Source organism: Aotus nancymaae, unplaced genomic scaffold (assembly GCF_030222135.1).
Source record: "Aotus nancymaae isolate 86718 unplaced genomic scaffold, 86718_ANA_hifiasm-v0.15.2.pri h1tg000062l, whole genome shotgun sequence".
Lineage (NCBI taxonomy): Eukaryota > Metazoa > Chordata > Mammalia > Primates > Aotidae > Aotus > Aotus nancymaae.
Genome location: NW_026988476.1, coordinates 4,926,699 through 4,941,553, shown reverse-complemented (window position 1 = coordinate 4,941,553; position 14,855 = coordinate 4,926,699). Strand labels below are relative to the sequence as shown.

At 40.9% G+C, this 14,855-nt stretch overlaps 1 protein-coding gene across 1 annotated transcript in view; it reads left to right on the top strand.

The window, feature by feature from the left end:
- Nucleotides 1–14,855, top strand: part of SNX6 (sorting nexin 6) — a 63,846-nt gene that overhangs the window by 17,696 nt on the left and 31,295 nt on the right. Inside the window, exons 3-7 of the mRNA XM_012468801.2 lie at nucleotides 1,929–2,033; nucleotides 3,123–3,233; nucleotides 6,202–6,323; nucleotides 8,868–8,991; nucleotides 13,975–14,070. Of these exons, the coding sequence (XP_012324224.1) occupies nucleotides 1,929–2,033; nucleotides 3,123–3,233; nucleotides 6,202–6,323; nucleotides 8,868–8,991; nucleotides 13,975–14,070 (558 nt within the window). The remainder of the gene's footprint in view (nucleotides 1–1,928; nucleotides 2,034–3,122; nucleotides 3,234–6,201; nucleotides 6,324–8,867; nucleotides 8,992–13,974; nucleotides 14,071–14,855) is intronic.

The window sequence follows — 14,855 nt, the reverse complement described above, 5'->3', positions numbered from 1 at the left end:
TTCAAGCAATTCTCCTGCCTCAGCCTCCCAAGTACCTGGCAATACAGGCACACACCACCATGCCTAGCTAATTTTTGTATTTTTAGTAGAGATGGTGTTTCACCATGTTGGCCAGGATGGTCTTGATCTCCTGACTCATGATCTGCCTGCCTTGACCTCCCAAAGTGCTGGGATTATAGGCGTGGGCCACCTCCCCTGGCCCCACTTTTTAATTTTTTTGGAGACAGGGTTTGACTTGGTTGCCCAGGCTGGAGTGCAGTGGTGCAGTCTCAGCTCACTGCAACCTCCACCTCTTGGGCTTAAGCCATCCCACCACCTCAGCCTCCCAAATAGCTGGGACCAAAGATGGGCAACACCATGCCCAGCTAATTTTGTATTTTTTGTAGCGATGGGGTTTTGCCTTGTTGGCTAAGCTGATCTCAGACTCCTGAACTCAAACAGTTTGAATGCCAAGATGGGTGGATCACTTGAGGTCAGGAGTTCAAGACCAGCTTGACCAACATGACAAAAGCCTGTCTCTACCAAAAATTACAAATATTAGCTGGGTATGGAGGCCCATGTCTATATCTGAGGTGGGAGAATCACTTGAACTGAGAAGGCAGAGGTTGTAGTGAACAGAGATCACACCACTGCACTCCAACCTGGGCAAGAGTGAGACCCCATCCCCAAAACAAAAAGTAAAATGTTATACACACACACACACACACACACACACACACACACACACACGTTTGAAATCATTGAGTAAACAGCTTTGCGTTCAGCATTTTTTTTATTTACAATATGATTAAAATTTGAGATACTAATGACTAGGTGAGATTCAAAGTAAGTTCTAGGTTTTACACCTAGAATACTGTCTTTGAAACAATCTATTTCATGTCTTTGCAGCTTGCTAAGAGTTAACCTTTTAGTGTTTTGACACTTTACCTAAGTCTCAAAATTACCCAAACAAGTTAAAATATTTATTGCTTAAAGAGTAAGAAAAACAGATGAAGTTTAAAAATCATAAATAGAAGAGTCTTCTTATAAATGAGAAAGTAGAAGCACTAAATAGGGAACATATCCATTTCTTCAAATGTAGCTTATAGAGTTACTTTCTTAGCACTTTACATTAATATATTTGATTATATTTGATAGTTTCTGTGTATATTCCTGAATATAAAGAGGTAAGAATTAAAATTGTTGCTCGATAATCTTTTTATTATTTTCTTGTGCTTCAAGGCAGACACTTAATTTTAGAACTCTTGAACTTAGATGGACCACTTTCTTAGGTTTTTTGTTGTTGTTGTTGTTGTTGTTTGTTTTGGGTTTTGTTTTTTTTTTGAGAGACAAGGTCTTGCTCTGTCATCTAGGCTGGAGTGCAGTGGCATGATCACTGTTCACTGTAGCCTTAACCTCATAGGCTCAAGCAAGCCTCCTGCCTCAGCTTCCATGTACTGAGACCACAGGTGTACACCACCACATCCAGCTAATTTTTTATTTTTTATTTTTGTAGAGGCAGGGTCTTGTTAGGTTGCCCCGGGGTGGTCTTGAACTCCTGGCATCAGTTGATTCTCCTGCCTCGGCCTCCTAAAGTGCTGGGATTACAGGTATGAGCCGCTGCATCTGGCTGAAAAGAGTTTCCTTTTTAAATGAAACTATAACTAAACTGTAACAAATCCTGATTAGCTCAGTGAGTTACATAAAGCAGAATATAGTTGAATACTATAGAATGAATATTCTAGAATTGAATACTGTAGAATTAAGATAATAGCATTGCCCAGAGCACCTGCTCCAAAATGTATGTTAAATGGTTTTGAGTACTTCTTTAGACTTAATAATCTTTTGTTATTTTTGTTTAGTTTTTGCATTGTCCTGTCTGAGAGAAAAAATGAAATTATATAAAAGCACATTATTTTCATTAAGATACTGGTTTTTTTTTTCCCTAGCTTAGAGCAATAAATGTAGATCTTCAAAGTGATGCTGCTCTGCAGGTGGACATTTCTGATGCTCTTAGTGAGCGGGATAAAGTAAAATTCACTGTTCACACAAAGGTAAATGTGATTTTGTACTTCTATTATTTTAGCCATTTATTATACTACATATGTGATTTGTTGACTGGGACTTGGGTTTCAAACATAATTGGAAAGAGACTATTTTAACAAAATAGTTATAGGAAATGTACTTCATTTTAGATTAATATTCTGAGAATCAGAACCTAGACAGAAAGCAAATGTAATTTTTTTCCAGATTTTTACTAGTAGCTTTTACCATTCTTGTTACTTTTAATTTTATTGTTCTGTTAGTCAATTACTGCCTTACAAATTATTATTATTTATTTTATTTTATTTATTTATATATTTTTGAGACAGAGTGTCACTCTGTTGCCCAGGCTGGAGTGAAGTGGTGCAATCTTGGCTCGCTGCAACCTCTGCTTCCTGGGTTCAAGCATTTCTCCTATTTCAGCCTCCTGAGTAGCTGTGACTATAGGTGCAAGCCACTACGCCCAGCTAATTTTTATATTTTTAGTAGAGACAGGATTTCACCATATTGGTCAGGGTGGTCTCGAACGCCCGACCTCAGGTGATTCATGCACTTCGTCTCCCACAGTGCTGGCATCACAGGTGTGAGCCACTGTGCTCAGCCTAAGATAACTCTTAAGTAACTGTAGCAGTAACAGTATAGTATAAGAGTCTGTCAGCTTACTTTCCCAACAGTCCAAAGAAAATTTGGTCTAGGTATCTCAGGGCATTGATGGTCTTGAAATAAGGTGAAATTTTTTTTAAATGATAGAAAATATTTATTAAAAACTTTTTAAGGCCAGACACAGTGGCTCATGCCTGTAATCCCAGTACTTTGGGAGGCCAGGGCAGGATGACTGCTTGAGTCCAGGAGTTCAAGACCAGCCTGGGCATCTTAGACCTCATCTTTACAAAAAATAAAATTAGCCAGGTGTGGTGGTATGTGTCTGTAGCCTCAGCTACTCGGGAGGCGGAGGTGGGAGGACTGCTTGAGCCTGGGAGGTTGAGGCTGCAGTGAGCCGAAATTGTTCCACTCCAGCCTAATGACAGAGCAAGACCCAGTTTCAAAAACCTTCTTAGTGTAAATTTAATTTTTATTCAAGAAAATCTCTATCTTTACAGAGTTCATTGCCAAATTTTAAACAAAACGAGTTTTCTGTTGTTCGGCAACACGAGGAATTTATCTGGCTTCATGATTCCTTTGTTGAAAATGAAGACTATGCAGGTTATATCGTAAGTATTGAGACTCCATTTTAATCCCATTTTCTAGGAGGTTTTAAATACTTGATTATGTTTTGGAATCTTGTTTAGCATGTTTTGTGAACTGTTAGTTTTTTTGAGACGCAGTCTTACTCGTATCGCCTAGGCTGGAGTGCAATGGCACGATCTCGGCTCACTGCAACCTCACCTCCTGGGTTCAAGAGATTCTCCTGCCTCAGCCTCCTGAGTAGCTGGGATTACAGGCGCCTGCCACCATGCCCTGCTAACTTTTTTTTGGATATTTAGTAGACACAGGGTTTCACCATATTGGCCAGGCTGGTCTCCGACTCCTGACCTCAGGTGATCTGCCTGCATCAGCCTGCCAAAGTGCTGCTATTACAGACATGAGTCACCACACTCAGCCTGTTACATTTTTTTAAATTGCCAGTTACAAAACATGTTTGGTTACCACCTTTTATCCTGAATTGTTTTCTTAGGGGATGTGGGGATATGTTATGTTCCCTCATTTAAACTTAAATCCTTACTGTTAGTTAAAATTGAAATGGGCTTTTCCTAGGGATTAAGGAGATATTACAAACCATACTGGTTTTAAAACCGTAGTTGGACAGATACTTAAGAGTTGGAAGTCTCTTTAAGAGGTTATCTAGGCCAGGTGCAGTGGCATGCCTGTAATGCCAGCTCTTCGGGAGGCTGAGGCTAGTGGATCATATTGAGGCCAGGAGTTCAAAACCAGCCTGGCCAATATGGTGAAACCCTGTCTCTACCAAAAATATGGAAATTAGCTGGGCGTGGTTGTGTGTGCCTGTAATCCCAGCTACTGTAGCCTGGGCAACAGAGTGAGAGTCTGTCTCCAAAAAAAAAAAAAAAAGATCTTCCTCTGTCACCCAGGTTGGAGTGCAGTGGTGTGATCTTGGCTCACTGCAACATTCGCCTCCCAGGTTCAAGCAATTTTCATGCTTCAGCCTCCTAAGCAACTGGGATTACAGGCGCGTGCCCCTACACCTAGCTAATTTTTGTATTTTTGGTTAGAGATGGGGTTTCGCCATGTTGGCCAGGCTGGTCTTGGACTCCTGACTTCAGGTGATCCACGCATCTTGGCCTTGCTAAGTGCTGGGATTATAGGCATGTGCCACCATGCCCAGCCTCAGGTTACCTAATCTTAATATATACCATATGTGGCCAGGCATGGTGGCTTGCACCTGTTTATCCCAGCATTTTGGTAGGCCAATACGGGCAGATTGCTTGAGCACAGGCGCTCAAGACCAGCCTGGGCAACGTGTTGAAACCCTGTCTCTACCAAAAAAAATAAATAAATAAAAAATAAATAAATATGTACCAGATGTTATAATCAAGATGTTATAATCAAGAATAGATGGATATTTAGTAGACACATGTCTCAGCTGTTAACCACATACAGATTTCTAAAATTTAGTTTAATTTTTTTTTCATTTTTTAATCATTATGAGCTGATTTCATCTCCATCCTTGTGGCTGCTACTCTTTTTTTTTTTTTTTTTTTTTTTTTTTTTGAGACAAGTTCTTGCTCTGTCACCCAGGCTGGATTATGGTAGTGCTAAGCATAGCTCAGTGCAGCCTCCAACTTCTGGGCTTAAGTGATCCTCCTGCCTCAGCTTTCTCAGTAGCTAAGACTACAGATGTCTACACCCAGCTAATTTTAAAAAAATTTTATAGAGAAGGGTCTCACTCTTTGCCTAGGCTGGCCTCAAGTGATATTCCTTGGCATCCCAAAGTGCTGGGATTACAGGCATGAGCCCCCACCATGCCCAGCCAACAGTTCTTATTTATACTCCCTTCCTCCTAAGATAATTTTTTTCTTGTATCTTTTTCTTGAATGATATATCTCTTCTTGGTCTTATATCTTTATTTAAGATAAGTGCTTACTTAATCCCTGACTGTGGATGAATAGAATGAAGTTAGTCATTAATGTGTCTTGTTCTTTTATTTTTATTATTTATTTTTTTGAGATGGAGTTTCACCATGTTGGTCAGACTGGTCTCGAACTCCTGACCTCAGGTAATCCACCCGCCTCAGCCTCCCAAAGTGCTGGGATTACAGACGTGAGCCACCGTGCCTGGCCTTGTTCTTTTATTTTTAAAACAGTTTTTTCTTTCTGGTACACTCCTCCAATCCAGGACCCGTTTTAACATCCCTTGCCGGATTGTAATGTATTCATTAATTTTAAACTTTTTAATTAATTAAACTTTTTAATTAATTAGTATTAATTTTAAAAAACACAATAGTGGGCTGGGCGTAGTGGTTTACACCTGTAATCCTAGCACTTTGGGAGGTAGAGGCAGGTGGATCACAAGGTCAAGCGATTAAGACCAGCCTGGCCAACATGGTGAGACGGCATCTCTACTAAAAATACAAACATTAGCTGGGTGTGGTGGCATGCTCCTGTAGTCCCAGCTACTTGGGAGGCTGAGGCTGGAGAATCGCTTGAACCCAGGAGGCAGAGGTTGCAGTGAGCCGAGATCCCACCACTGCACTCCAGCCCGGGTGACAGAGTGAGACTCTGTCTCAAAAAAAAAAAAAAATTATAGCACAAAGCTATTACTAGTTAATTAATTTTTAAAAATACATTTGTATTTAATCATACCATTTATATAGTTTTGGAAAGTAATATGCGTATTATACATATTCAGTCTGTAGTTAGAGCTTAGTACACACATGAATTTGAGGACTCCGGGTTGCTGTAGGAGTCTGCAGATTGAAATTTAGAACTGCTGTTCTAATACCAGAAAGTAGTCCTATGCTGTATTTCTTCTTTGGTATAAAGGACTCAGAACTCTTAATTTCTAGAACTAGTCAAGTTCTCCAATATGAATTGGGTATTCCTGGTGTTCAGCTCATTCTGGATACCCTTACCTTTCTCAGACAGTCTTTTATGGTGGCAGTAGGACAGTATTCAAAAAATGAAATAGTTCCTTAAGATTAGTTCTGTTTTGGTTCTGTTACAGATTCCACCAGCGCCACCAAGACCTGATTTTGATGCTTCAAGGGAAAAATTGCAGAAGCTTGGAGAAGGAGAAGGATCAATGACAAAGGAAGAATTCACAAAAATGAAACAGGAACTGGAAGCGTATGTGGTTTTTTGTTTTGTTTTGTTTTTGTGGTTGTTGTTGGCTCTGTTAATTGTGCTTGCTTTAATGCCTTTTTTGGTACTTTCTGATATGCCATCATTTTAATTGTTTCACCACGGAGACCATTTCTGGAAGATGCAGGTTTAAGTCATACAACCAGTATTAATGATCATGATCAGCGCCTACAGGAAAATTATAGAATAATTGTCTCCACTGTAAAATTATTTAAGTTCATATTTTAAATAGACCTTGAAAGTTGAAAGCAGAAGATCCAAAAGCTTATTTTAAAAACTTAAAAGGTCCGATCTATCCTTGAATTTAAGGGGAAAAAGAAATAGAGAACATGACTTTTTATTTATTTATTTATTTATTTTATTTATTTATTTTATTGCATTTTAGGTTTTGGGGTACATGTGAAGAACATGCAAGATTGTTGCATAGGTACACACATGGTAGTGTGATTTGCTGCCTTGAGAACATGACTTTAAAAAGCAGAATAGACATCGTTTTGTTTTTTTCTATTTACAAAGCCTCAATCACCACCAACCTAGTTGTCTTTTTTCAGTATGTGCATACTACCATATTTCTCAAAAGAGAATGTACCGAGCAACTCTGCATATATTCTGTTTTCTTAAAAATGCATGGTGCAGTGGCTCATGCCTGTAATTCCAGCACTTTGGGAGACCAAGGCAGGTAGATCATGAGGTCAAGAGATCGAGACCGTCCCAGCCAACATGGTGAAACCCTGTCCTACTAAAAATAGAAAAGTTAGCTGGGCATGGTGACACATGTCTGTAGTTCCAGCTACTCAGGAGGCTGAGGCAGGAGAATCGTTTGAACCCGGATGTGGAGGTTGCAGTAAGCCGAGATCATGACACTGCACTCCAGCCTGGGCGACAGAGTGAGACTCTGTCTCAAAAAAAAAAGCATATATATGTGTGTAAATTATCACAGTTTTTGCAAGGATCTAATATATTTCTAGTATATATGAAACTAAAAGTCATTTAGTGAAAAACAGTTTTTAACTATTCTCTGGTTACTTTGCTTCTACATTCTTTCCCCTTTGGTCAGAAGCCACAGGCAGAGAAAAGAAAGAAAGGGAAGTTATGTACAGATTGAATATCCCTTATGCAGAATGCCTGGGAGTGCATTTCAGATTTTTATTTATTTGTGAATATTTGCATTCTACTTACTGGTTGAGCATCCCTAATCCAAAAATCTGAAATGTTCTGGTAAATATTTCCTTTGAGCATTGTGTCTTTTGTTCAAAAAATTTCAGATTTTAGAGTATTTTGGATTTCAGATTTTCAGGTAGGGATACTCAACCCATGTTTCATTTTTAGTGTATTTGCTGAAAATACGGAATCTTTCCCCTTTTATTAAACATTTGGAATAATTTTGGATTTGCTGTATATTTGAGAGTTGTCCAAGGAAATAATTTTCCTTGGGTTATCATCACCTCTGTCACTTTTTCTTGTCATTTCTCCCCTTCATGCATTTCCTCTTCTCGTCTTCCACTAGTTTCAATTTTTAGTTATATATTCATACTGCTACTAGACTTCTCTTCAGAATGCTCAACTCTTGAAAAGATGAATCTTAAAGCAGGTCTTGGATACAAGCAGTGGTCTGATAGCAGACAGATCTATCTTCAAAGTTTATAAGACTGAAAACTGGAAATGAGCAGAGCACATTAATATTGAAGAATCTGTGATTTTCCAGAGGCCCTGATCATGATTCTTTTGTGGTCTGGTTAGGGGTTGGATAACAGAGAACCTTGGGTTTATTCTACTGCTACCTCCATCCTCTGCATCCTTCTTTTTTGTCTTCACTGAATGACTACCCTCACAGAGATCAAACTTCTCCCAACATTGGTCCTGCTGGTTTGCTGGTATGTAAAACTTATCCTTCTTGCACGTAGTTGAAGCAAGAATATCAGGCCTTTTCCTTGAATGTTTTTTTTGTTTTGTTTTTTCAAACTGACATGTATTACTTTGTGGTCTCTGGGATTCATTACTGGTATTAAAATATTTTAAACATAATTCTTTGGTGTAATGGCAAACAAAAATCAGTTTCTTCGTAGTGTGTTTGGGTAATTAGATGAAAGTAATTATTAACGTTGAAAATATGCTCACTGAGGTTTGGGTTTGATTTTTTTTTGTACTAAGTTGCTTAAAAGCAGTAATTGTTTATTGAATCATTAAGATTCTGTCAAATAATTTGTAGAATACTTTCTCTAGAGCTGAAGACAAACAACCTATAGTTAACTTTAACATCAACTTGCATAGTTAGAAAAATTTGTAAAACTTAAAAATATTAACATTTAGGTATAAATATTATTAACTGGCATGAAATCTTTTTCAAAGCTGGGTTTTATATATTTCATTAACAGTTCAACTAAAGCCCTTATTTACATGAATTATATCTTCGTGTCTCTTAATTTTGCATTTGGAATCATCCAAAGAGTATTTTCTGAAAACAATTGTTGCAGGTGACTTTTTAATTGATGTAGTTTTTTTACCTTTAATTTTCTGTGTTGTTTCTAGTGAATATTTGGCAATATTCAAGAAGACAGTGGCGATGCATGAAGTGTTCCTGTGTCGTGTGGCAGCACATCCTATTTTGAGAAAAGATTTAAATTTCCATGTCTTCTTGGAATATAATCAAGATGTGAGTATCAAATTGATTGGTGATCAAGTTTTCTTTTTAGAGAGTCACTGGAAAAGGAAAGAGTAGTTAGAAAAGGCTCGGCCGGGCACGGTGGCTCAAGCCTGTAATCCCAGCACTTTGGGAGGCCGAGGCGGGTGGATCACGAGGTCAAGAGATCGAGACCATCCTGGTCAACATGGTGAAACCCCGTCTCTACTAATACAAAAAATTAGCTGGGCATGGTGGCGCATGCCTGTAATCCCAGCTACTCAGGAGGCTGAGGCAGGAGAATTGCCTGAACCCAGGAGGCGGAGGTTGCGGTGAGCCGAGATCGCGCCATTGCACTCCTGCCTGGATAACAAGAGCGAAACTCCGCCTCAAAAAAAAAAAAAAAAGAAAAAAAAGAAAAGGCTCAAGGCATTTTTTTAGAATGTTTGTATTTTTTTTCTTTTCTTTGAGACAGAGTCTTGCTCTGTCACCCAGGCTGACATGCAGTGGCACAGTTTCGGCTCACTGTGACCTCCGCCTCCTGGATTCAAGTGATTCTCATGCCTCGGCTTCCTGAGTAGCTGGGACTATAGGTGCACGCCACCATGCCCAGCTAATTTTTTTTTTTTTTTTTTTTTTAGTAGAGACAGAATTTCACAGTGTTAGCAAGGTTCGTCTCAAACTCCTGACCTTAGGTGATCCACCCATTTCAGCCTCCCAAAGTACTGGGATTACAGGCATGAGCCACTGCATCTGGCCAAGGTGGTTGAACTTTAAAGATTTCTTCGTTCATAGTGCTAGCAAAACATTTTTTACTGGATGGCTGATACACATCTTGGAACCTGTGTTTGGATGACAAGATTCATTCATAGTTTTCGCAGAAAATAAATATTACATAGTGCTTATTTACTTACAGGTTAACCTCAAGATCAAAGAATTTTGGCCAGGTGTGATAGCTCACACCTGTTAATCCCAGCACTTTGGGAGGCTGAGGCAGGAGGATTGCTTGAGCCCAGGAGTTCCAAACCAGCCTGGGTAACATAGTGAGATCCTGTCTCTGTTAAAAGAGAAAAACAAGGCCGGGTGCGGTGGCTCACACCTATAATCCCAGCACTTTGGGAGGCCAAAGTGGGCGGATCACGAGGTCAAGAGATTGAGACCATCCTGGTCAATGCTGTCTCTACTAAAAAATACAAAAGTTAGCTGGGTATGGTGGTGCATGCCTGTAGTCCCAGCTACTCCGGAGGCTGAGGCAGAAGAATTGCTTAAACCCGGGAGGCGGAGGTTGCAGTGAGCCAAGATTGCAACACTGCACTCCAGCCTGGCGACAGAGCAAGACTTTGTCTCCAAAAAAAAGATGAAAGAGAGAAAAAAAGAGAAAGCAAGAAAGAAAAGAGAGAAAGAGGGAGGGAGGGAGGGAAGGAGAAAGGGAGGGAGGGAAAAGAGGCCAGCTGGGTGCAGTGGCTCACACTTGTAATCCCAACACTTTGGGAGGCTAAGGCAAGGCAGTCCTTTGAGGCCAGGAGTTCAAGACCTGTTTGGGTAACATAGTGAAACCCCCATCTCTCCTAAAAACACAAGCATTAGCTGGGCATGGTGGTGCTTGCCTGTAATCCCAGCTACTTGGGAGGCTGAGATGTAAGAATTGCGTGAATGTGGAAGGCGGAGATTGCAGTGAGCTAAGGTCATGCCACAGCATGGGTGACGGAATGAGATTCTGTCTCAAAAAAAAAAAAAGTTTTTGTGTAAGGATGAGACTCAAAATTTGATTTAGGAAAGCTGTCTCAGGCAACAAAATGGATTGGAATAAGATGAGAATTATTAACTTAATAGTTCAATGTAGTAGTCTAGGAAAGAGGTGATGAAGACTTCTAGGAAAATGGGAGTGGAAAAGACAGTTTTCAGTCATTTGCTGGTAGAATTTGAGCTATGCGAGAAAGGAAGAAGTTGTAGATATTTCTTTCTTTTTTTTTTTTTGAGACAGAGTTTCGCTCTTGTTACCCAGGCTGGAGTGCAATGGCGCGATCTCGGCTCACCGCAACCTCCGCCTCCTGGGTTCAGGCAATTCTCCTGCCACAGCCTCCTGAGTAGCTGGGATTACAGGCATGTGCCGCCATGCCCAGCTAATTTTTTGTATTTTTAGTAGAGACGGGGTTTCACCATGTTGACCAGCATGATCTCGATCTCTTGACCTCGTGATCCACCTGGCTCGGCCTCCCAAAGTGCTGGGATTACAGGCGTGAGCCACCGCGCCCGGCCAGATATTTCAAGATTTAATGAGAACTATGGAATTTTAGGGAACATGTTGGAGTCAGAGAGACTGTTGGGATGAAGGGGCCACAAATCAAAGAGGGAAGACAGAAATTTTGGAGATTAGTTTTTGTTGTGTTTTTTTTTTTTTTAGACAGGAGTGTCACTCTGTTGCCTAGGCTGGAGTGCGGTGGTGCGATCTTGGCTCACTTCAACCTCTGTCTCCCAGGTTCAAGCTATTTTCCTGTCTCAACCTCCTGAGTAGCTGGGATTACAGGCACATGCCACCATGCCTGGCAGTTTTTTGTTTGTTTGTTTTTTGAGACAGGGTTTTGCTCTTGCTGCCCAGGCTAGAGTGCAGTGGCACAATCTCGGCTCACTGCAACCTCTGCCTCCTAGGTTCAAACACTTATCCTACATCAGTCTCCTTAGTAGCTGGGATATAAGCGGATGCCATGACACTCAGCTAATTTTTGTATTTTTATTAGAGACGGGGTTTTACCATGTTGGTCAAAGCTAATTTTGAACTCCTGACCTCAGGTGATCCACCTGCCTCGGCCTCCCAAAGTGCTGGGATTACAGGCGCCAGCCACCAGTGCCTGGCTAATTTTTGTATTTTTAGTAGGTACGAGGTTTTACCATGTTGGCCAGGCTGATCTCCAACTCCTGACCTCAAGTAATCCACCTACCTCGGCCTCCCAAAGTGCTGGGATTACAGGCATGAACCACCATGCCCAGCCCGGATATTAGATTATAATGAGCACTGTGTTAGACTCATCTAATGTGAGGTTACAGTTATAGTCTCCATGTAAGGAAATGATGTGGGCAACTGGATATAACATATAAGATTAAGGAAAGAGCTTACGGATAGTATCCTAGTGTGTTTGGCTGCTATAACAAAATACCTTAGACTGGGTAATTTATAAACAACAGAATTTATCATTTACAGCTCTGGAGACTGGTAATTCCAAGATTAGGGTGCCAGCAGATTGGGTGTCTGGTGAGGGCCCTCTGCTTCATAGGTGGCACCTTTTTGTTGTGTCCTCACATGGCAGAGGAAGGGGCAAGAGGCTAACAAATTCCCTCAGCCTCTTTTATAAGGACTTATCCCATTTATGAAGGCTTCACCCTCATGACCTAAATCACTTCTCAAAGGCCCCACCTATTTTTAAGAGATGGAGTCTTGCTCTATTGCCCAGGCTGGGCTATACATATGCAGCTGTGTATAGTTGTGTATATCATAGTTGTACAGTGGCTATTCACAGGTGCAGTTGTAGCACATTGCAGTCTCACACTTCTGGCCTCAAATGATCCTACCACCTCAGCCTCCCAAGTATCTGGGACTCCAGGCATGAGCCACTATGCCCAGCTCAGGCCCACCTCTTCTTAATACCACCTTGGGAATTAAGTTTCAAGATATGGGCCAGGCACAGTGACTCACGCCTATAATCACATCACTTTGGGAGGCCAAGTTGGTTGGATCACCTAAGGTCAGGAGTTCAAGACCACCCTAGCCAACATGGTGAAATCCCGTCTCTACTAAAAATATAAAAATAGACATGATGGTGCATGCCTATGGTCCCAGCTACTCTGGAGGCTGAGACAGGAGAATTGTTTGAACCCAGGAGGCAGAGGTTGTGGTGAGCTGAGATCATGCCACTGCACTCCAGCCTGGATGACAGAGGGAGACTGCATCTCAAAAAAAAATTTATTTTCAACATATCAATTTTAGGGGGACTTATATATTCAGACCATAGCAGGTAGTGACAGAGATTTATAAGTTATTTACATAAAGGTGGGCATTGAAGCAATGGCAGTATATATGGGAATTAGATGGGTTGCTCCTTTATGGGGTACCCTGATGCAGCAAGTGCTAGGAGTCAGTTAGGTGCTGCTTGTTGGTTTTGCCCTTGGATAACCATTCATGTTCAGCGTCATCTTTTTGTGGCCCTTGGACTGTAAATTACTGACCCAAAAGCCAGACAAGAGATACTTGGATGAGTACAGAGTTCTGAATGTATAGTATATATATTCAAAGTTATTGCAGAATTACACAATGGCATGTTGTACCCCAATAAATTTCACATATTTTAAGGAACTCCTGAGCTAACATTTTAATTGTGTATTAAAGTTTTATATAGCAATGTTTGACAAAATATGGTGAGAGAGCTGCTTGCAACAGAATTATCAGATATGCTCATAAAATGTGAAATAACTAGGCCTTGTTGTAGACCAACTGAACCTGAATCTTTGAGAGTGAGTCCTGAATATCTGTATTATTACCAAACTCCTCTTTTGTGCCCTAAAATTTGAAAATCATTGATACACATGATGAAATTGCTACTTTATTAAGATCAAGAACTAGGATCCTGGCCGGGCGCGGTGGCTCACGCCTGTAATCCTAGCACTTTGGGAGGCTGAGGCGAGTGGATCAGCTGAGGTCAGGAGTTCGAGAGCAGCCTGACCAACAAGGAGAAACCTCGTCTCTACTAAAAACAGAAAATTATCTGGGCTTGGTGTTGCATGCCTGTAATCCCAGCTACTCAGGAGGCTCAGTCAGGAGAATCACTTAAACCCAGGAGGCGGAGGTTGCAGTGAGCCCAGATTGCGCCATTGCCCTCCAGTCTGGGCAATGAGAGCAAAACTCCGTCTTAAAAAAAAAAAAAAAAAACAACTAGGATCCTTTTGAGTTTGTTGTTTAAATATCAAAGAATAAAGGAGGCACTGCTTTCCATTTGTAACTTTAAAAAATGTTAACTTTTTCAGTTGAGTGTGCGAGGAAAAAATAAAAAAGAGAAACTTGAAGATTTCTTTAAAAACATGGTTAAATCAGCAGATGGAGTGATTGTTTCAGGAGTAAAGGTAAGATTTTATTTGATTAACTGTGGTATTGGTTGAGACTTCCTTTAAAGAGGAGATAGGTTGAAATTTCAAATGTGCAGAATTAGCCAGGCGTGATACTTCATGCCTTTAATTCCAGCACTTTGGGAGGCCAAGGCAGGTGGATCATGAGGTCAGGAGTTCAAGACCAGCCTGGCTAACATGGTGAAACCCTGTTTCTACTAAAAATACAAAAAATTAATTGAGCATGGTAACGCGCACCTGTAATCCCAGCTGCTTGGGAGACTGAGGCAGGAGAATTGCTTGAACCCAGGAGGTAGAGGTTGCAGTGAGCCAAGATCACCCCATGGCACTCCACCTTGGGTAACAGAAGCAAAACTCCATCTTAAAAAAATAAATAAATGAAAACAAATGTGCAGAATTAGAGTAAAAGGTGTTTGGACAGTTAGAATTTTTAGCCCTAGAAACAGGAGGAATACCCCTGACCTGGATTCCTCTCTTTAGAGAATTTCCTTCTGCAAGGGATTAGAAGTCTTCAGCAAAGGGAATTTGCCCAGTTGGAGCCCACACCTCTTCCCTTCACATCAGACCAGGTTCCAGGTATCTGGAATCCCGTATTTCCCTACCCAAATCCCAAGCCTTGTAAGCTCCTATGTAGGCATCTTCCTTAGTTCATGCCATTCGTGTGTATTCCATGGGTGGTTAAGGGGTGACCATAGGGCAGCTAGGTAGAGAGGAGAGACATTGTGCAGTCTGGAATGTCCACCCATATGCACGTGAAGTCCTCCTAGATGCAGGACAGACAG